A 22,037-nucleotide genomic window follows, 5' to 3' on the forward strand; every position below is an offset into this window, starting at 1 on the left:
TTTTCTCTCTCCAAATTTTAGCACTACATTGGAGAGATTGTCACAGAATTATTTTCCTGATGTCCCAAAAAAAGGACTGAAAAAACTGGCAGTTTATTGCAAACATTTCTAAATTACTGGAGTCATTCACTGTTAAAGATGATCAGATAGAGACTGAATGTGACCATGGTTGCTCACTGAGTGCCTGGTGTTCAGCCTGCTCTCCAGGAAGCTTCCCTTAGGTGAAGTCTTTCCTGTAAATAAGAGACAGTCAGGGTAGTCGTGCGATTTTTCTTAGTTGTAGTTTCACACTGTGTTAGCTCCAACTTAAGATGATGCTTGTTTGACCAATGCCATGGATTTCGTGATGTTAAGTTTGAGAAGTGGACAAGATGAAGCTGAAGTTGAAAGGGAGGATGTTGTGGTATGTGTAGGCCTTCTGGAATTCACATTTTGATGGACTGGCAGATAGGGAGTTCTCATATTGCATCAATGCGATGCAATGGAGGACTCAGAAAGGACTGGGAGGTTTTAAGTCTTCATATAAATGTTTCAACTAATGCTCAAATTGCCCCAAGACCAAAAGAAGGTGAACAGAGCTGAAGAAATTAAATATTCAGACTAGTTTGACAGGCATGGTCTTTCACTACGACAGAGAGGGAAGTTTAGCATTTGAAGATGATTTTACTACTGTTTTTCCTTTGCTCTGAGAAAAATGCTCTAGCACCTTTCAAAACAGAAAATATCTTAAGAGTTCAGACTTGCCTAAAAAGCAGTAAAGAGTATTTCAGCTACTATTTATAAAGTTTTTCTAAATTGCATTTTTTCTTTCAAGACCTACCAGAAGTATACTGCCTTGAAAATTCCTTATTCCTCTTCTTTGTTAACTCCACCTCCTATCCTCAAATTTGAGGATGGAAGATGCAGTCCTAATAGTTTAAACCCTTTTTAAAAGTTCATAAATTGAGGCAATGAAATTAATGTGGGACTTTATGCTAATAACTCATGTTTCAACAGAAGTATATTGTGATAAACCTTGTCAGTAAGAAAGTATTGATTTAACTTCACACTTTTTTTTGTAAGATGTCACCATGAATGGTTTTTTTTCTGTTTTCTCAGAACTAGAGGCAGAGGAGTGGTGCAAACATCTTTGCATGGAGTGTCTAGGGGCCAGACTCAATGATATAAGTCTTGGGGAACCAGATTTGCTTGCTGCTGGAGTCCAGAGAGAACAAAATGGTAAGTAACTTTTTATTTGCTCCTAGATCAGTTCTTAGGTGATGTCCCATGTCATCTTTGCTTGTGCCTGTTGTTGCGAGGACTTTTGCTAGTAGCTGGAAGTGTATCATTAGAAACTAAACATTTGGATATGCTTTTGAAGCTCAAGCCAATTTTTTTTTTACAAATAAAGATGATTAAATTCCATGCCAAATAACACATATAGAGTGACTTTGTGTCTTCATTGTGTTCAGATTTCCCTGTCATGGGAAATGATGGCCATGACCCTTCTGTTTCTGGAAATGATGGCTTCTGTGCAGAGGAATAAAGCAGCAGCTGTTGTTTTGCAGCCTTTTAAGGACAGCGGTGAACATTCCGACAGCAATTTGGACTGCAAAACACATATTTGCTTTAAACTCATACCTGTCTTGAATATTGAAGTCAGAATCATCCAAATGCTGTCAAATGTGGGTGGAAAGGGCAGTGACAGATGCTAGTCAGCACTAAGCTTGAGTTGTAAGTCTTCATCTAAAGGCTTTTTGGATTAGACACATGCACAGGAAGAACGCTAGTGGATGGAACAGGCAATAGCAAAAGAAAATCTGTGATTACCCTGTCATTTAATTCCTATTAATGAACACGAGGGCAACACAAAATGTGCTCATTTAGTCCTCCCTAATTTACAACTCTCAATGATTATTACTGTCTTGATGCTTTTATAAGATCCAATAGCGTTCAACAAAGTATTAACACACACTGCCTCAATGGTCATAAAATATCAAGCCAGCTATCATTATAAACAAAATTACATAATTAATTTATAGAATGAATGGCATTATATTTATTATATTATTTCTCTGAAACCAATAGCACACAGCATGGAATATACAGAAATCTTGTTCAAAAAAACAGATGCATTGAAATGGGATTTAAAAGAAGTTCAGATGTTTGTAAAGTTGTTTGCCTGCTATGAGACACAGAATTCAATTTGTAGACTCAAACTACTTAACAAAGGGAGAGCTACTAATGTTGTAGGAAAATGATAATGATCAGACACCACTCAAAGCATCCCATCTGCTATATGCTGATAGGATATAGGTATAAAGCTCATCTGCATGCTACTGAAGAGAGAACTGTGTGAGCAGGTAGAGGTCTTTCACAAATGTGAAAGGAAATAAACCTTGTCAAAAGCCTGTGACGTGAACAGAAAAGTAGCTTGAAATTCTTCAAGCTCTTTCTGCAGTGAATTCATGTACTCTCCAGCAGGTTTTGAACATAGGTGACAAATATTACATTTATTTATGTTTCTGAAGATCCAGTTAGACACACATGACCTCCAGGAGGCATATATTAGTTCTGTTGTATGAACTAGTCTTGATTCAATTGCCTTAGTCTAGAAATTAATTGCAGTGTTACCAACCAGTATACATGAACATAATTAGCATCTTTATTGTTCTAAGTAAATAAATGAAAGGAAACAAAGAGGCAAAGCATGTATTTGTTGTACAAATCACATGAATAATAATGCATGGAGGGTATCATTAGCTGTATTCTTTTAAAACAAGTGACTGAATACATATAATCCAATATTTGACGAGCATGCTCTGCTAAATCATTAGTTACAGTATCTCAGACAAGTAATTCTGATACCTATCCTCATCCTTCCCTCATCTCTTTGATGCACAACTTTGCATTTTAATAAGCATGTTTGAAATTCAAAGTTGTCTTGTTCAGAGGCAAAGCAAATTCTGTTGTGGGTGTCTTTTAATCAGCTTGAAAGGAGGAAAAAGTGCAGAGATTCTTACTATAGGTATGAAATCTGGCATTTTGTTCATTTATCTGTGCTGTAAGAACCTGCAGTTGCACTCAAATTCCTGTAGCAGATTTCTTCAGTAAAATCAGTTGAGTGGAAGCGTGCCTTCAGTTTATGCTAGTTATCTTATTCTGCAAACCTGATGCTGTCATTCCCCACATGACAGTATTATTGAAAAGGTTACTAGTTGAAGTGTGGAATCATTTGGTGAGCTATAAGAAAATCAGATTTTTAATTGATTTTCTTTCACATTTCCCCCATATTGTAGCTTTTACACACATGCTATCAAAAAGAGTAGTTCAAAAGGTACCTCAAAACCTTTTGAAAGTCTACTGAGCTTTTGCTTATAAATATTCTTGTTGAGCTTTTTTTGACCTGAAACTGAAAGGTCAAAGTTAATTATACAGTTGGAAATTCATGAACAGTGGCTACGTGTAGGAAGCGTCTAAAATCTTTCTCTTTGTGAAAATGGCAGCTGTGTCACTCTCTGACAAATTTTATTTTTTTGTGTTAAATAAAAACTGAATAGCAGTGTAGTACCTTTGAATGTCATTTCTTCCAAATATATTGCAAATGTGTCAACTTCATAGAATTCCTCTCATGTTAGTCAATTTATTAATGCTTACTTGAAACAGAGATGTGAGAATACAGTCAGTAAAACATGTAATAGAGTCTCACAGCCTCAGCATCTAGTTTGTGCAAGTTCTGTTGCCTGACCCATACAAAGGCTTTCTTTCAGGTCACTGAACAAAAGATGTCTCTCACTATCAGAGCAAGAGCACAGATTGTGATAAATAATATAGTGTCAATGTTTTTTCAGTTTTGGATAATTTTTTGCACATTTTTTGCACTAAAGACATTGAATAAGGTGTCATGTTGTTCATATCTCTATGATATAGCAGTTGATTATACATTAATCCCAAAAGAACAGGTGTATTAAGCATTAATTTCATCGCATTCCATGGAGGTTTTTTTGAATAGTTACTTTGCCCTAAAGATTTTCTGAAATATGTACAATTTGATAAAGATATTTCTTTGGACTTAGAAAAACTAGCCTAATAAGGTGGGTTTTTTCATTAATTACTTTGCCTTTTCCAAGAGATATTTTTAATATGCAGTGTTCTTCATGTGTTCAACTGCTTGCCCATTCTTGTTCTTAAAGGACATTTTAATGATGGACGGGTATTCATCAAACACACCAGATAAATGAATTGGCTCTCTCTTGAAAAATGAGATGTGATGAATGTGATGTATAGATTTGTAGTTTTCTTCCTGTGTGTCACCACCGAGGCCACTACCCTCAGTTTGCAACATTTGAAATAATTTTCTTAATTGTTATTGTATAGGCTCTAGGGCCACTAGAATTGCTACATGCTACTTTTTTTTTTTTATACACAAAGAATCACATTGCAGAAAACTGTTGGCAAAGAAAATTTAGGTGGTTTCTATCATTTATTTAATACCTCTTTATTACTTTTGAGCCTGTTCATCCCTCCACTCTCGCTCTTGTGGATCTTCTGAGATGAGCTTCAGATTTGAGAAGGGAAGACACCTAATTCTCTGTGGCAGGAATGCAACAACAGGGTTTGCAAAACAGTTTGCTCCAAAGGTTGGCAAAACTGCTGTTTGGTGTGCAAACGCCATGGCTCAAAGGCTATACAATCACAAGGCATTTTTGTCACATGAGAATAGAAATTTAAGGTAGTACAGCTACCTGAAGGAGGCATTCTTTTATACTTCTGAGTTGGTCAGTAAGTGCCAGTGAGATCTGTTTTAGCGTAGTTGCGCTGTTGCTTGAGCCTCCAGCCCCAAGCAGTTCTGCAGTGGTGACAGCAAAAAGAGGCAAAATGTAGAGCTGCACTGCTTATAGCAGACAGCTCTGCTACTGTGTCTTGTAGGAAGGATAGAGAAGACATCTAAGCGAGTTTTGTGCAAAGCGCATCAATAACAGGCAGCTTCTCACTGAATTTCAGCTCTGTTATTGCTTTCCAGAAGCATTACCACAAGTCTTGCTGTGTAAACTCTGCTGCAGAAAATTACTGTTAGACAGTTTTCTTTTTAAATTTAAGGCTCACAACTAATGGCTGCTTAGCTTGGAATGATGCACAAATTCCAATTAAAGTGAGATATGAAATGAAGCTTCTGTTGCTCTCCAACCATTTTACCTTCGCTCTGCTGCAAATCTAAGTGATTTCTTGGCATATCTCAGCCCTATAACAGCAACCTTGTTTCTGTTTGAATTTCTTTTCACACTGAACATGGTTTCTAGTGTTTATGAATGTCCTTTTAGATTATTTGCAAAAGAATTAAAATACAGTATGAAAGCAAAAGCAGTAGAGGCCTCACTTCAGGCAGTCACAATTCAGGTGATTAATTTAGTATAATGGGAATGAAGCTTTATATGCAATGATAAGATAAATAATAATAATAAACAGTTACAACTCCATGAAAGAAAATCTGGACTAAGTTGGATCTGATTAGACTATTGACAAGTCTTCTAAGCAATACGCTGTGATTCTTACACACACATTTGATAATCCTTAGGTTTCTCAAGCTGCTGCTAGACGAAGAAATTGTGAATGTAGAGTGTTGACTTCATCTGGAAGAATTGGAAGCTTCCTTTCCAGCTCTGAGTGCATTTGGAAGCCTTTGCAATACACCCCAAAACCCCAGTTTGTTATTATGTTTTGGGGTTATTTTTAAATTTTTATCTTCCCAGGTGAAGTCATATCTAGAATTTCTCCATGGTTACAATGGACAATGTGTCCAATGTGTCATTATTTTCATTCTTTATAAAAGGAAACAATTTGAAAGATGTCATCCCAATGGACAGTATACAATAACATACTATATTTACTGTGAAAAAGAAATCAGAATATTCAAGATAATATTGGTTAAAAAAGCATTATTTGTGGGCTATTAATAAATTCACTTTTTAGGTGCATCTTTTTGGTGAAGCCTCTATTCCTATCTGTTTTGAATACTAAATAATAGCACTAAAATAACTGAATACTTGTACTAAATAGTTTTCTATTAAACTTAACTTGTACTAAGCCATTTTCTATCAAACATTACTTGTAAACCTGATGTAAAACCTGAAGAAAATGGGCAAATGTTAAAATGCAAATTTTTAAACTAAAGAAAAGGCTAGATCCATCTTTTGCTGCTGTATCTTATTTACTGTTAACTATCATGCCTGTGATATCAATATGAAGCTTTTTTATTATGTGTCTTGAGGTTTTAATTTTTTTTTTTTTTACTTCATTATAAGCCTAATTTTATTTTCAAAGTCTGGAAATTGAATGAATTTTTGCTTTTCATCCCTGCCTAATATTTATATTAGTATTTCATAAAATTACTTCCTTTGTAAGGTTTTTCTTCTTTCATAACATTGGTTTTACCTTCCTTTCTTACTTAAAAACCCTCCACAGGAGCAGCAGTCTTGCTTCCTGGATTTTAATTGCAAGAAACTCATTAATTCTTGTTAGTAAAAATGTAGCTTTTCACAGTGAACAACGTCCTTGAATCCTCAGAAGAGGATTATGAGGCATTTCTTTGTGCTGCATATTGAGATTGCAAACTACAGCCAAAGCATAGAGACTTTGTAATTACATTCACAGAGCTGACTTGTTTTAGGGCATTTTCTAGGGTCAGTAGAATCTCTGTAATTTAATACATAAAAGCACTTTGCATGGTTTTTTATTCATCTTCTGTTATCCTTAATCCATTTTTATACAATAGGTTTGTTTGTTGGGGTACTTCAAATAAATGAAACACGAACAGCTTTATTCAGAAAAGTAAGTTGTTTACGGTTTTAATGTTAATCCAGTGAGACTTCAGATTATTCTCTTACTACTTACCAGTGAAACAATTTGACGTATTTACCTACCTTTATATTTTTATTGAGATGATTACATTTTTAATGGAAGCAAAGCAGAATATTTATAAGCAAAGGAAAATATTGATTCTGAAGTCCTGGTTCCTCACTGCGTACAGCAGAAGGGAAACATTCTAATAGCCCTGAGATATTAATAAACACAAAATGCTTCACCTTCAAGACTTTAAGCTCTCTTTCCACCTGAAAATTAGCCACTGGTGGTTAGCAGCAGAAGTCTCATAGGTGGAGGAGTTTCTTTCACGTATGAACTGAATATTTGCTTTCAAGACCTCTACGTGTTTATATAGTTGCCACCAACCTGTCTCCTTCTATAAGTAATTTTTTACCCATCATTAAAGCTGAAATGAAACCAAGAATCTGGATTGCAAGATTGCCATGTCATCTGGTCGGTTTTCCAGCTGGGATGATTTAACCAAAGGAATCCAGCGAGAAAATGGCAGAAACAGGATCACTGGGCTCCGGTCATTTTGCTTCCCCAGTACAGCTGGAAGGCTGAGAGCATTTCGGAGTTGCTGCCAAGTCTCCGTCTCAGTCGATATGCTCACTTTCATAAAGACTCTTATGCTCCTGTGCCCTGGAAAGCATTATTAAGTGTCGTATTCTTGCCAAAGCCCAAATGCTAAACACCTTTACATGCACAAAGTGTATGATGAAACATTGCTGTACTTATTGAAGGAGATGGGAAAGAGCAGTCACATTGAGAGGATGTGATAAGTGTAGCAATATAACAGCATTTTTTTTCTCATCCTGGCTTCACCACTCCCTGAACTTTGCTCTCACCAGTTTAGAGAAGGGAAGAGGTTAGGGATCCTGAATGCTGAGGAATTGCACCTGTTCAGTCCCAGTCTTATCTTGTCCAACAACATTGCATCTACTTGTTTGGTTTCTTCCATCTCCCTGCTTTCTGGGTCCCTTATTAACTTCTATTTGCTTAGTCTTACTGTCCAGTGAACTGTTGTTATCTCATCCTACTCATATGCAGATGGTATCTGAACCAAAGAGAACCAAAATAACCTATTCAATGTTATTCAGAAGGTCTGGTGTCAGAATTCAGCTGAGATTCCCAAATCTGGCCTATGATGAATGTTTGTTCTTGCCTGGATAAGTGTAAGGGCAAAACATGCCACTAAAGATGGAATGACTGTATTACCATTAGCTAGATACCTGCTCAAATATTTTCTGAAATGGAAAAATTGGACCCTGCATGTTAATAAAGCCATTCAATAGTATCCACACCTTTCCTTGTCCTCATCTGCCCACTCCTCAAAAGTATAGATTTTGTTCCAAAAGTAAATCTATCCATCCTTAATCTTCTCCAGCACATATGTTTGTAAGCTTGTTTTTCTTGACAATTTGATTCAATTCCAAGGGTGCTATGTTTTGCCCTGCAGCTGATGTTCACTTTAATCATACTTCCTTTAATCCCTGACATCTCACCTTAGACACTGACCTCCCATGCAAAGTCAGCAAATGTCTCCTGACAGTTTGAGGATGCCATATGTCCTGAATGCCCTTCATGCAATAATATCCACAAACACATCAGAGAAGTTGAGCATTTCATGATCATCCTGGTAACATTTAAAGCAAGTTGAAATATTCTGTGCCTTCCACACAACAGTTTAATGTTTACTTCAGAAAATAATTGTATGTTTTTATTTTCTCTGCTGTCTGAGGCATTCTGCTGGTGAAGACGGGGAAAGAGAAAGATTTTCATTCTCATCTAGTAACCCCATCCCCCCATAGATACACTGTTTTATTTCATATAATGCAAGAGAGAAAGAGCTGACAGGCCAGTTACTGCATCTTTCTTTCAAATAGAGGGAAGTAGCATTAATTGACAGCATGGCAATGCAAAGCTGGAGCCTTTATATGATAGAAGCACACCTGCACAGTTATGAGGAATTTCTGCATGACAATCCCAATGACATAGGGATACTGAAAGAGCATATATATATATATATATATAAAATTTCAGTGCAACATGAAAGTTATCTTGTTCACCGCCATTCCCTTCCCAAAGCGGTCATGGACCTGTTACTCCCATGTGTGAGTCCTTCCATTTACTTTAGTAGGCATTACATTAGACCTCTGCCCCATGCACTCCTCTGAGCATTAGGGGAGATTCTCCTCCGTGATCTCAGCAGCCTCTGCTAATCTGTCTGTGCTGTGTGTCACAAGACTGTTACAAAATGTTCAGAGTTTCACACATGGGATCCTAGTCATAAAATTAAACTTTTAGGGCTAACACCCATTAGTGTGACTAATGAGAATTTGGGCTTGGGAGAAGAGGTTGTGACTGAATGAATCAATTGGGGAGTCATTAACAGGACAAAATTAAATTGACTGAAACAGAACAACATTAAGGATGACAAGTTTACTTATAGCTATGCAGCAATTTTTATTGCTTACCCAGCAGTTCCTTGCTTTCTCTAATTCCTCAAACTTTTGTTACTTTATTCACTCACACACACGCACACGCAATCTCAAACACACTTATATTTTTTTATTAACTCACTTACTTGCAATATTTTAATTGTTTTGTCAAAAACATATATATATCACATCTAAAAAATAGAGGCAATGTCTATGGTACTGAATTTCAACCAGAATGGGAAGCTAATTTTGATTGTTGCAATAAATTTCTCTCACTTTAAATTTAAATTCCTTCCTAATTTTTATGAGGACACTGTGAGAAAATTCAGTTCAAATGGTGGATTAAGAATATTCCACACCAAGCACTTTTTTCTTTATCAAGTAATTTGAGGCAATTTTTCTATCAGTTATCCCCCTAAAAAGCATTTTCCTGATGTTGTTATTGAATAAGCATTTTTCATGCTCATACTTTAAATTGTTCTTACCTTTTTTGTTAACATCCTTCAGGCAGTAGCATTGACATTTTGCATTTCTACCCATTTCAAAGATGAAAAAAAAAGAGAGAAAAGTTGTGAATGTACTGCACTCTCCCATATGATGCTATTAAGCCCTAATATTGCAATGCATTTAGAGTTAAAATATAGGCTGGCACTTCCAACTGTACAATCAGAAATGTAACTGAATTTTTAATCCTTTGTAGAAACAACTCATAGAAACATTATTCTTCAAAGAAAATTGCATTTTTATTAAAATTTTTCTTCCTAATAATGTTTGCTTCCTTCCATATGAGTTAACGGTGTTTTCTATAATCTTGGGGTTTTTAGGTTTGGTTTTTTTTTCCTTTTTTTATGATTTTTTTTGTGTTGCTTATTAAATCACATGCAATTCAGGCACTTCAGAAAATTATTAATGCCCTTGACCTCCAACTGCAGTAAGTGCACTTTGCAAGCAAAGTGCAGCTGATAGTGATTGATGTCATGACCATAATAATATATCATGTTGAATCAGATTTTTCAAGAAAGCAACAGATGATTAAAATTTGTTATTAATTTTACAAATAAGATGACTTTGGCAAATAAACAGAAACTGAATGCAAGGAATGTAATTATTAACAAGCTTCAATAAGTAAACTTGGGTTTTCAATTCCAAGGACAGCTTTTCTAAGAGGCAATGGTTGCACATACATATTTTTCCAGGATACCTTTAATTCTGTTCTTTGAGAGAGGAGTCTCTGTCAGAGTTCACATCATTGTGAATTTTGATTTGTAAGGAGTCATGGACCTTAATGTGAGGGTAAAAAAGGACTGCGGTTAAGGTGTGGTAACATATGTCCAAGAGGACTATGCAGATCATCTGTGAAAGATGTTTCAGACTGCTGCATCATTTATAAGGAAAAATGAAATGAAGATGATTCTCATCTTATTCCTCTCATATGTACTAGCAGAACTGCTTCAACATCAGTGGATCCTCACCTCTGTTAAAGCTAGAAATTTGGCTTTGATTTCTGAATCATCAGAACTAAAGACTTTATTTCAATTTTTTTTCCCAGTGTAAAATCTTGCTTTAACCTGTGATGTCTAACTTTGTGTCTTTTCCCAGAACGGTTCAATGTATACCTTATGCCTACACCAAATTTAGATATCTACGGGGAATGTACAATGCAGATCACACATGAAAACATCTATCTCTGGGACATCCACAATGCCAAGGTCAAGCTGGTCATGTGGCCTCTGAGCTCTTTGAGGAGATACGGACGTGACTCGACGTGGTTTACATTTGAGTCTGGAAGGTAAGAGCTAAGGAGATGCAAAAAAAAAGAATAAATAAGAAGTGGGGGTTTTTTTAAGCAGTCTGATAAGTTAGATAAGCCTCTCCTTATAAAGCAAGACAAAATACATGGCTTCTCCATAGACTTCCCCTTGCTGAATATTACTTTTCAATATATTTGGGCCAGTGTTTGAAATAAACAATAATATGTCTTATATTAAAAATGAGCTTAAGCGCCCTCTGGCTTTTATTTAACTGTGATTGAAATGTTATTCATAAGGTTTATGGGTCTCACTGTGCTTAAATACTCATGTGGTATAATTTGAGTACTTTTAATGTAGAAGAAATTAATTCTGGATCGTGGAAAAGGCCACGTATGAGTGGAATAACTTCCATTACAGTGAATATTACTCTTTCTGGATGTTCCTGATGACTGATTGCCACCCTAGAGTATAATTGCAAGCAGGAGTACAGAGAACATTGTGAACCCATAAAAAGGCTAGCTGTTTTTTCTGCCTGCAGTTTTAATCCTCACTGCCATTTCCATCTTCAGTTCAGTTTTAAATGTCCACAGAGCTCTGTTTTGCCTCTCTTTCATATCTTTTTAATGCATTTCATATCTTGCCATTAGGTTCACTGCCTTTTCTGCATTTCTGCACAAAAGAATTCTTCATTTAACTTTCCCTCTGGTGGTGTTTCAACTTGTATTTTATCATTCTAGACTATTGTTCTTTACGGTTTGGTTTGAGTTTTTTTATGGCTCATCATACTCCTTTACGAGAGCCTGAATTTTCTGAAGCAATCTGTGAAATTACAGGTGTCTGTACACTCTTGGGTTAGACGCACTGTCTTGTTAAAAAATCTTTATATGCCTTTTGATGTATACTTATTCAATACCATTAACAAATATTCACAAAACTACAGTTTGTGATCAGAAACAAAACCATGGATCTAATGGACCCTACTGCTGAAGGGGATAATGGCCAAAATTCCTCTGCCATTTCTATAGCTGGGACTTACCATATTAGAATAATTTGAATATCCAGACTGCTGTCACTAGACCATATTGGTTCTCTGTTAGTTTTCTGTGATGAGTTCACATGAAGACATCATTGGGTTTTTTTATTTAATTTTTTTTTGCAAAAATAAGCAAAGCTGACCTATGTTTCAACTTGATTTCAATGATTAAGCTGAGGGGCTTATTCAAATATACAATTTTAGCATGAATTAGCATTTCAAGCCTCCTACAGTATTTTAATTCCATGCTAGTATCTGAATATCATCTGCTCCTACAGTCCATGGACCATATGACCTGATGAAAAGTGGATTGTTTTCCTGTGTTTTATTATTATGAGCTAGCTCTGCCTTTATCTGTCCTGCTTTATTGTTTTTGATCTGATTCCTCCCTTTTTGCTTGCTTGGAAGTACTTTATCTTATTTGGAAATGCATAGAGGTAAAAAAATAGGGCTAGAGAAAAGTTGGTATCTTCAATAACATCTGAAGGCTATATAAGGCAATAATAACATTCATTTTAAAATCTGTTGTTGATTTGCTTGGGGTTTATTTTTATTTTTTAATCAACAAATCATCTTTCTCATCTTTCTGAACATGATTTTCTTTGTCCCCTGATCTGCTAGTACCTTAATACAATAAATTCCTGATGCATGTTTTTTATAAGAGGTAAAGCACTCATCCATGTTTTATGAGAATGTTATGCAGTAAAAGTGCTGGTGCTTTAATTTTTCCCTAAGGCTTAAATATTAAATGTAGGCAATTGCTTTAAAGGAAATATTTTTAAACAGGTTATTATGTTTTAGTGAGTTTTAGCAGATATCCAATATATGTGTATGAGGTTTGTATGAACATTAGAAGCTCCGTTTTATATATTCATTATACATCCTGAGTTTTGGTATTACTTTGTTCGAGAAAATAAATCCCTTCAATAAAATAAATGGACATATTCACAAAGATGTTAAATAAATTGATCAAAATTAATCTTTTTGACAAATTTATCTTTTAATAAATATATTGCTTTTCATTTAAATGGAGTATGAACTTGGGTGTATAAAACTGAACTGCTCACTTGTCTTATGAAAGGCAATGACTACACAATTTGAAGAATGTCTAAAATATGGGAGGAATGAACTCAGATTCTTTTAATCTGCCAGATTTTTCTGTTTAGTTTTGCACTGAATTGGAGTTTGTAAATATGTGTCTTTGCACTACCTATGAAGTGAGACTCGTCCTTATTTTTTATTATTTATTGAACTAATAAAAGTAGGTATTCCTTTCCCAGTGATTTCCTTAATCTGTCTTTTTGTCTATCCAAACCCTACTGAGATATGGGGAAAGAACAGTTTTGTGTGGCTTTGTTCAATGTGGCATGGAGAAATTCTCATTACCTGAAGTACCTGATTAGGGCTAATCCCGTGCAATCTCTTCACCTATCAGAAAACAGTCATTCACAACTCCATTAGGCACTACAATAGCTTTGTGTGGATTAATACTGTTTATCTAACACAGTGAATGGATCAGAGCACATGAGGTAAGAGCCTAGCATTTACTTTTTTAAGATCTAGGCTTTCCAACCAGTCTTGGACTGGACTGGGGAGTTGTGCTGGTTTTGGCTGCAGAAGGGTTAATTTTATTCACAGTAGCTGGTATGGGGCTGTGTTTGGGATTTGTGCTGAACATAGGGCTAACAACCCAGGGATATTTTAGTTATTGTTGAGCAGAGCTTACATGGAGTTAAGGACTTTTCTGCTTCTCACCCAACCCCACCAGCAAATAGGCTGGGGGTGCACAAGGAGTTGGGAGGGGACACAGCCAGGACAGCTGACCCCAAATGACCAAAGGGACAATCCATATCACATGGCATCATGCTGGTCATATAAAGCAGGGGGAAGGACAGGGAACAGGGGGGACATTTGGATTGATGGTGCTTGTCTTCTCAAGTCATCATTACGTGTGATTGAGCACAGTTTTCATGGGAATGGTTGAACACCTGTCTGCCCATGGGAAGTAGTGAATTAATTCCTTGTGATATTTTGCATGTGCACACAGCTTTTACTTTACCTATTACACTGTCTTTCCTCACTTTTACCCTTCCAATGCTCTCCCTCATCCCAGCGGGGGAGTGAGAAAATGGCTGTGTGATACTTTGTTGCCAGCTGGGATTAAGCCAGAACAGGCGTTTTAATGTTTAATCATCAATGATTCACAGAATTTCCTTAACTTATGGATGTATATAATGTGTTCAGACACCTCATCCTCATTATTTTGGATATTGGATATGTTGGAGGCACTGTGGAGTTGATCTCCATGGGTGCACTTCTTTTCAAACTTTTGGAAGAGCTGCTCCATGTCCATGGGCTAAATTAGTCCTTGACTGTCTTGGATTTTAAGCCCCCGAAACAGGAAATGTGTCCTTACAGAACTGTCCACCCTAACTGTCCAGGTGAAATTGCTCTTAATTTGCATGGGATTGCATTAAGTACATGCAATTTAAGAAACATGCCAGAAAAGGAGTAAAACAGCTACAGGTGAAACATTTCGTAGTCCTGATCGGGTGTGAAGACATCCCTTTCAGTCTCCTGTCCAAGTTATAGGATTCATTTTGCTGATGTTGTAAACCAAACAATCCATAGTAAGGGCCATAAACAATGTTTAAACTCAGCTCTCTGGTAGCTGCAAAAGGCAGTTGTCCAAGCTTTCCTTTTAGCTAAACAAGCTGTCTGAGGCATCCTTTTAGGAGCATAAGAGGAGACTCCTAAGAGTTCAGAATTGAGACACAGAGAAAGTTAAGCATATATGGACTCCTTGTTAATTTTAAAATGTTTCTTCTTTCACTTTTTGTAATTTTGTCTTTTATATTATTTTCTATGTATGGAAGCTGTCTGGTCGAGTGTATTAACTGGCCAGAAGCATTAAAAAAAAAAAAAAAAAAAAAAAGCTGAAGTTAAACATGGTGAAAAAATATAATGAGGGGATGGGCTGTGGAAGCTCCAGCCGAACTTTGTCAAATTCTATGAGTTTCCAGCAGAGTAGAGAGTTTGAGGCAGAAGGTTTTTCTTGGATTTTTAAGAGCAGAAGGAGCCACAAATCTACTACACACTCCTTTTTCTGAAATACATTTTCTTTTACTTTGTTGACAAGATGTTGAAATTTAAACAATTTCAAGTATTTCCAAGTTAATTCATGCTGTGCATTCAAAGAGACTCATTGAACCACACGAAACTATTCCTTCTTTATTTGCCTTTGATTTAGGTTTTTTGTTCATCAGAGAAAATGTAATGAAATATGGTATCCTCTATCACTTCTAAGATCTGGAATCTGTTTCTTTGGTTAATAAAAATATTAAGCTCAAGCATTACACAGTGGTGACATGAGAATTTCTCAGATTTTTTTTCCCAAGACTGATATACTCATTTTCTCTGTGGTAGATACACAGATGCTAGGGTTATCTGAAGCAGAAAGTTCACTGTTTGCTTCAGGCACTACATCTGACTGAAATGTTTCATTTGTCTGTCAGTCCTCTGTGCTGATTTTTGGTGTTAATATGAAATGCATTAGTCAATTAACCCTTAAAGTTCAGTCACAGGAAAGATGCTCTTTTTTGCTTATGTGGGAAGAGGACCATTATGCATGTGCTTCGTGAGTCAGCTGTCATGGGACTTCATATGCTCTTGTACAGGTCTATACCTCCCTGAAGAGCTGCCTGCAATTCCTGATTGCTGGTGGATTACCTAAATACTGAATTAAGTTTATCTATCATGAGTTTACTGTAGAATTGTAAATCATATATTATAAATCATTCTAAATATCATTATAAATCATAAGCTTGTGATTGAATTTGTGAGTCACTTCAGTTTGAGCAGCAGTATGAGCAGTTGTGTAGCTTCAGTAAATTATCATTTCACATAAATGTTAGCTCAGAGCTCTCAGTATCCCACACTTTAAATAGCTAAGTTTGCTACGATCTTTTCCTTCTTTTACACCTTTGTGATATTTTCAAAAAGCCAAATTACCCATGATATAAATTTTCTGTAGTTTTATGTTTCCTCACAGTCCCTTCACTTCTTTCTCATATTCTTTCCACAAGCAGCATGTTGTATCACTAAAATCTGAAAATAAAAAACTTTCTTGAAAAAGAAATATTAATCTCTTTTATGTATCCTACCCTGGCTTTTTTCTCAGTAATAACGTAGCTCTAATTTTAGGGAAAGTGGCATTTCTTACCACTGAAAAGGTTTCATTAGTTCCTGCTATTTAGCAGTGCCAAGGTTATACCGTAATATGTTATAATCGTAGTTCCATTCCTGCTTTTTTCCACTGCAACTCTCAGTTTGCCTCTTGCCAAATTCTTGACCTGGAATAAATTCTATGTTAGCCATTTGATTCACTTAAACCCTACGTAAAAAGGAGTTGTGTGTTTAACTCATCTACAGGACTCTTATTCTGGTTTTGATCATGGTACCTAATCTGAGAACTGTTTTACTAGCAGAAGCTGATATAGCTCATTGTAAGTGATTTAAAGGGTGCTCATTCCATTTTCTCTCTGCCAAGGCTCCTCTCAGACTGCTCCAGCATTGATAAGTCAGAGCAAGCTCCACCAAAACTCACATAGCAATGAAATTCTTCATCATATAATTGAATGTGGGAAGCAGAGAGAAGAAAGAGTTGCATTGTGCCTTCTAAAGCATTCTGCTTTTTTTTAATCATGTTTTGAAAATTCACTCGTGATATACAAACCTAGAAAAGATTTTTCCCCAATGACAAAGAATGCATGAGCCATTTCACTTCACTGAAAGCTAATTTTCATGAGAAAAACAATGACATCTCAAAAAGGACAATATATTGAGAGAATAAAATTACCTTTATTAATTTTAACAGAAATAGGTTGAGAAGTCTGTCTTAGGACAGAGCAACAAGCTTCATAGATGAAGTTGTGTAGCATAATAATTAATAAATTTAGAAATACTAAATTGATAGCAATGAGCACATCACTAGTTCATTAAGTCAGCATTGCCCAAGCAGTAAATTTTCTTATGAATTTGTACTGAATGAAAGACATGCAGTTAGAAAAACAGTCACCCAAAGTTTGTCCAATGAACGCAGCATTCGTGCACCTCAGAAGGAATGCCATCATCTCTGAGGTGTCTGTAGAAGTGGCTTACATTTACAGATCACAGAGGGATCAGCGTGAGTTGTCAACTGATCACCATCTGTCCAATATCATTTGTTTAATTGAAATGTTGCAAAGCTTTTTAATGAAATCAGCAAGAATTGTATTGTGTTTGACTAATGTACTAGCAGACAGCATGTTAAGTTCCTCCTGATGATCCTGACATAACGTGAATTGTACCTTTCAGTTGAAGTGCCTAATTTGCTTTCTCCCTTCATAACACAGTCACCTCATAGTCAAATTAGGGCTTGTTTGAAAATATTTTGAGACCAGCTGCCATTTAGCTTTCAGGAGGCTTTACATCCAGGTGTGAGCCCAAAAGATTTGTTCTTTACTTGCTATATTCTAATTGTCTCTCTCCTGTAGGCATGCATTTTTGGATTAATATTCCTGAAGCTGAATACAGCTAACAAGGTTAGCTGTGTAAGGTATGAGTGCAGAAGAAGCAGATGAAATAATTAATGAATTCTTAATCACATTAGGATTCATTTATGTTTTCGACTCTGCATTTTAACCTTTGAATTACACAGTCAGCAACAGCAATAATTAATCTCATATGGCAGGTCTGGATAACTTGAGATGCTCCAGCAGCAGGTCCTTTTTTTTCCAAGAGGCATAATAACCTTTAACCTCCTACCTGAAAAGACAGGAGGACTGAAATAACTCAGATTTGAAAACAAAAACAATTTACTAAAAAAAAAAAAAAAATTGATGTCAAAACTCAAAAACATTTAAATACAAAATACTAATAGATTTTGTAAAGTTCTTCATTTAATATATAGATACCATTTACAATAAAAGTGTCTATTTTAGCACTGAAATACTGTTGCATCTCTCCCCCAGCAAGGCTATTTGCATGAGCGAATTAAAAATGCCGAAACTTGACACCTAATTCTCTGTATAGACAGTGGTAGAGTGTTAAACACTTCACAAAGGGCAATCCAGAAGGCCACATTTTGCACAGAAAACCATGTAGCCAGCAAGAATGCTTAGCACAAATAAATCCTTCTTTCTCCAAAGCCTATGAATGTAGGATCATCAGTTGAGGAGGAGGTTTGAAATATCCTTTATGCTAGGGCTGTGTACTGCACAGAGAAGGAAGTAATCAAAATGCAAAGGCTGGAATTTGCACAACAAAAGAGCCTTGTTCATGAATATGTAGGAAACTGTGCAAACCCGTGCTTGCACATGCATACATGAAGCTGTGCAGAAGCATAAAGGGACATGGTTTTATACATTTGTGGGCTTCACTGGTTGTCAGGAACTCTGGTTCCTCTGCTGGCACATAGGTTTATTCTAAAGGTCATTTTAGTGTTGAACATTTTAGTGCTGTCTCTTGTATGTCAGATGCAAAAGAAGTTGCAATGGAAGTTCTATTTTTCTCTCAGGCTTGGGTCTGCATTACACTGAAATCAAGTTGAGTATAGCTTGAGTGTTTGTCACTACTCTTGAACTGAGAAAGCTGCTTTAGCAGGCTGGTCTTGGAAGGTTTTGCCTAAATTCTGCCTAATTTTGTCTGTTCTTTCAGGCAGTATTGATTCATTGCTCTCAGAAATAATAAACTCACTTATAAGTAGCAGCTGAAGGCACTCGGTCTGTTCAGCCTTGAGGAAACTGAAGGAAGACCTCCTTAAAGTCTTCAACATCCTCACAATGTGAAGAGGAGGGGAAGGTCATTCTCATGACCAGTGACAGGACTCAAAAAAATGGGATGAAACTGAATCAGGGCAGGATTAGGTTAGATATCAGGAAAAGGTTTTTCACCTTGAGGGTGCTGGAACAGGCTCCCCAGGGCAGTGGTCACTGCACCAGCCTGACAGAGCTCAAGAAGCATTTGGACAATGCTTTCAGGTGCATGATGTGACTCTTGGGGTGTCCTGTGCAGGGCCTGGAGTTGGACTTTATGATCCTGATGGATCCCAACTCAGCATGTTCTATTATTCGATAAAATACCAGTTAGCATCTTTTTGTTTAGCTTTATGAAGTTGTAGCTTTTCTTGCAGATATGGGTACCCAGCAACTTCTTTGCTTCCAAAAGAGGTTAGTAGAGTGTTTTTGGCCTTTACTGTCAGTCACAGATGGATAGCAGTTCCAGAAATACTTCTCTGTCTGGACATAGTAATAGTGTGAAGGCATAATTTCTAGCATAGAAATTTCCATGGTGATTCTTTTTTTCGGTAGCTGTATGCTAACTTTTCATTAGTAAGTTGAATGTCCTTACCAACAGAGCTTTATATGTATGTAAATTATATATATTTATAAGCACATTGTTATATATATATAAAATATATATATTATATATATATATAAAAATATAAAATATTGTATATTATTTATAAGCACATTTCCCAACATGTTTACGGTATATGTGATCTCACTGCACCCAAGACTGTGTTGGAATATATGAGTAACTCTGGAGGTTACTAAATTTTTTTTTTAATTGATGCAGTTTTTTTACAATTTTTATTTTCAAAAACCAATCAGTAATCATGAAAATAATACTTCTATCTATTGATTAATTAATTAGTAATTTCATTCATTATGTCATTGATTAGAAAAAATCTGCTCTTCTGTAAAAATCTATTAATAATCAAAACCAAGACAATAATATTGAAAAAAAACACTAATGGAGACAACATTAGTTTGCAAACCAGACAATTTTCTTGAACTGGTGAATAACTAGGATGTTTTGGTTAAAGCCTTTAAAACATGGTAAATAACTCTGATAATATATATTCTTCTCCACTTCTCAACAGCTGCACCCTTAGTGAAATCCAAGTTACTTTTTGTGAACTTTTACTACTAAGACAAATGCACACACACACACACAGAGAAATATTTTAATAACACATGTAAAATAATAAAAATGTTTTCTTCCCAAAGTATGTATATAACTAAATATGAAGACCTGAAAGAACTATTCAACTGACCATTCATGAGTTTTAATTTTTTAGGTAGTGCCTGAATACAAAACCATGTGCTAAATTTCAAGGGTTTTTTTCACAAAGCACTTTGCTAAGCCTAATAATTCAAAACCATGTCACAGCCCTCCTAGCATTACCATGCGTTATACCCCCTCAAGTCTTTTATTGCAACTAAGTGTTGTCTCACTCTAATTTAAATTAACTAAAGAACTATTAAAATATTGTCACAGAGGGGAGATGGAGAGCACTTTACAGGCAGTGCCTACTCAGTGGCATTCTGGAAAAGTCAGGCTATTTGGTCCCACTGGCTCCTTTAATCTTCCACTTATTTATAAGGTACGAAAAGAAGGTTTGCCCCTTAGCCCCTGTACAGGAAATGCTATTAGCTACTGTGTCCCTCCTAATGGTACTTCTTTGCTATCACAGTAAGTTATTACTATTATTGCACTATTAATAATGCTGTACTCTGTGGTGTGTGATTTATTTCTGCTGTGAGTGGTCATTTGTCACATATTTTCTAAAAAGCTTCCATCTTATTAGAAAGAGGGGAGGGAGAAGTAGCATCTAATGGAATCTCTCAATCTCAGCTGCTCCAAACATTGTTTGATCTTTCTGACTTTTTGGAAGAAAATTCAGTCAGTGCTATAATTCACTGAAATCTTTCATCTACTTGATTTTCCTGTCAGTGGCCAAAATGTCACATATAACATTTTGTTCACATGGCTTGCTTGAACCAGTACACCTTAGCAGATTTGCACATTTTTTTACTACTTTTTTAATAATTCTCTGTCCAACTTGAAAAATATCCCCTCTTTAAAATGATACTTTAAATGGTCCCTGATCCACTTTCTGAAAACAACATTTTGAGATGAATGAAAGGAGGGATTTTATTTACCTGAAATGTGTGCTATTATGGCTGAAATTTCATCAAGTTGATTATAAAGGTAAATAGAAATTGCTGTCTCTTGTTGCATTTATTACTATGCAATACTTAAAAACTCAAAAACATATGAAACTGTCTGACTGTAAGTATCATTTATGGTCAGGAATGGGATTAAGGGCAGAAAATTGTATAGTCTTGGGGATGATTCAGTGGAATACCCTGGAGTTCTTTTAGATGAGGGTGCCAGCCCTTTATTTAATGATAGAACAGGCTGGATCATCTGTATCTCTGCTCATCTAAGAGTACTGCCACTGTCACCAGAGAAAAAAGAGCAACAGCAGCAATGCTAAGAAGCCTCTGAAGGGGACCCGGGCAGGAGTGTGCTGAAGCTGCTTTGCAACACACTAGACAGCAAGTGAACCAGCTTGCAGGGACTGAGAGAAACTCAATAGATTGGTGAAAATAGGAGGGAAAGTTTGTGTGGTTGGGACAACAGAATGGGCTAAGCACGTGGAATAGGAAATAGGAATGTGGTAATTAAATAAAAGTGAGCTGGTAAGACAGAACTTGATAGGGAGAGACTTCTTAACAAAAACGAAAGGTAGCTGAGCTTGGAAATATGTATCATTTAAGGAGCAGTATCTCGTCAGAAAGTGTGGAAGATATGAGCAAAAGTAGGAGGAAGATGTTGTCCAGGATAAGAGTTTGTCATTAGCAGATGTTGGCAACACAACCTCAAATAGTTCATTTATCAGGTACTTTGCCTTTTTTACCAGATGCTTCTTTAAGCCCCATGAGACCAATTTCTCAGAGAGGGGAGGGAAAAAATCAGTATGGTTAGCTCTCAGCTTTAGAAACACAGACGAATGGAGAGCAGCCAAGAAAAAGTGTTCCGTGCACGTGGAAGTAGTGTCAAATAGCTGGTAAAAAGGACCATCAGAGAAGTAAGAGCAGAAACAGCAATATATAGAAATGGAAATGTATATTAGCATTCATG

At 36.1% G+C, this 22,037-nt stretch overlaps 1 protein-coding gene across 2 annotated transcripts in view; it reads left to right on the forward strand.

The window, feature by feature from the left end:
• The window catches only part of DOK6 (docking protein 6), a 255,270-nt gene that overhangs the window by 148,929 nt on the left and 84,304 nt on the right, over window positions 1-22,037 (forward strand). For both annotated transcript variants that reach the window (XM_042032484.1, XM_042032493.1), the window contains exons 4-5: window positions 1,099-1,218; window positions 10,881-11,070. In XM_042032484.1, the coding sequence (XP_041888418.1) occupies window positions 1,099-1,218; window positions 10,881-11,070 (310 nt within the window). The remainder of the gene's footprint in view (window positions 1-1,098; window positions 1,219-10,880; window positions 11,071-22,037) is intronic.

The sequence above is a fragment of the Corvus kubaryi genome, unplaced genomic scaffold (assembly GCF_017639235.1).
Source record: "Corvus kubaryi isolate FWS band 111438036 unplaced genomic scaffold, C.kubaryi_AGA036_p1.0 132, whole genome shotgun sequence".
Lineage (NCBI taxonomy): Eukaryota > Metazoa > Chordata > Aves > Passeriformes > Corvidae > Corvus > Corvus kubaryi.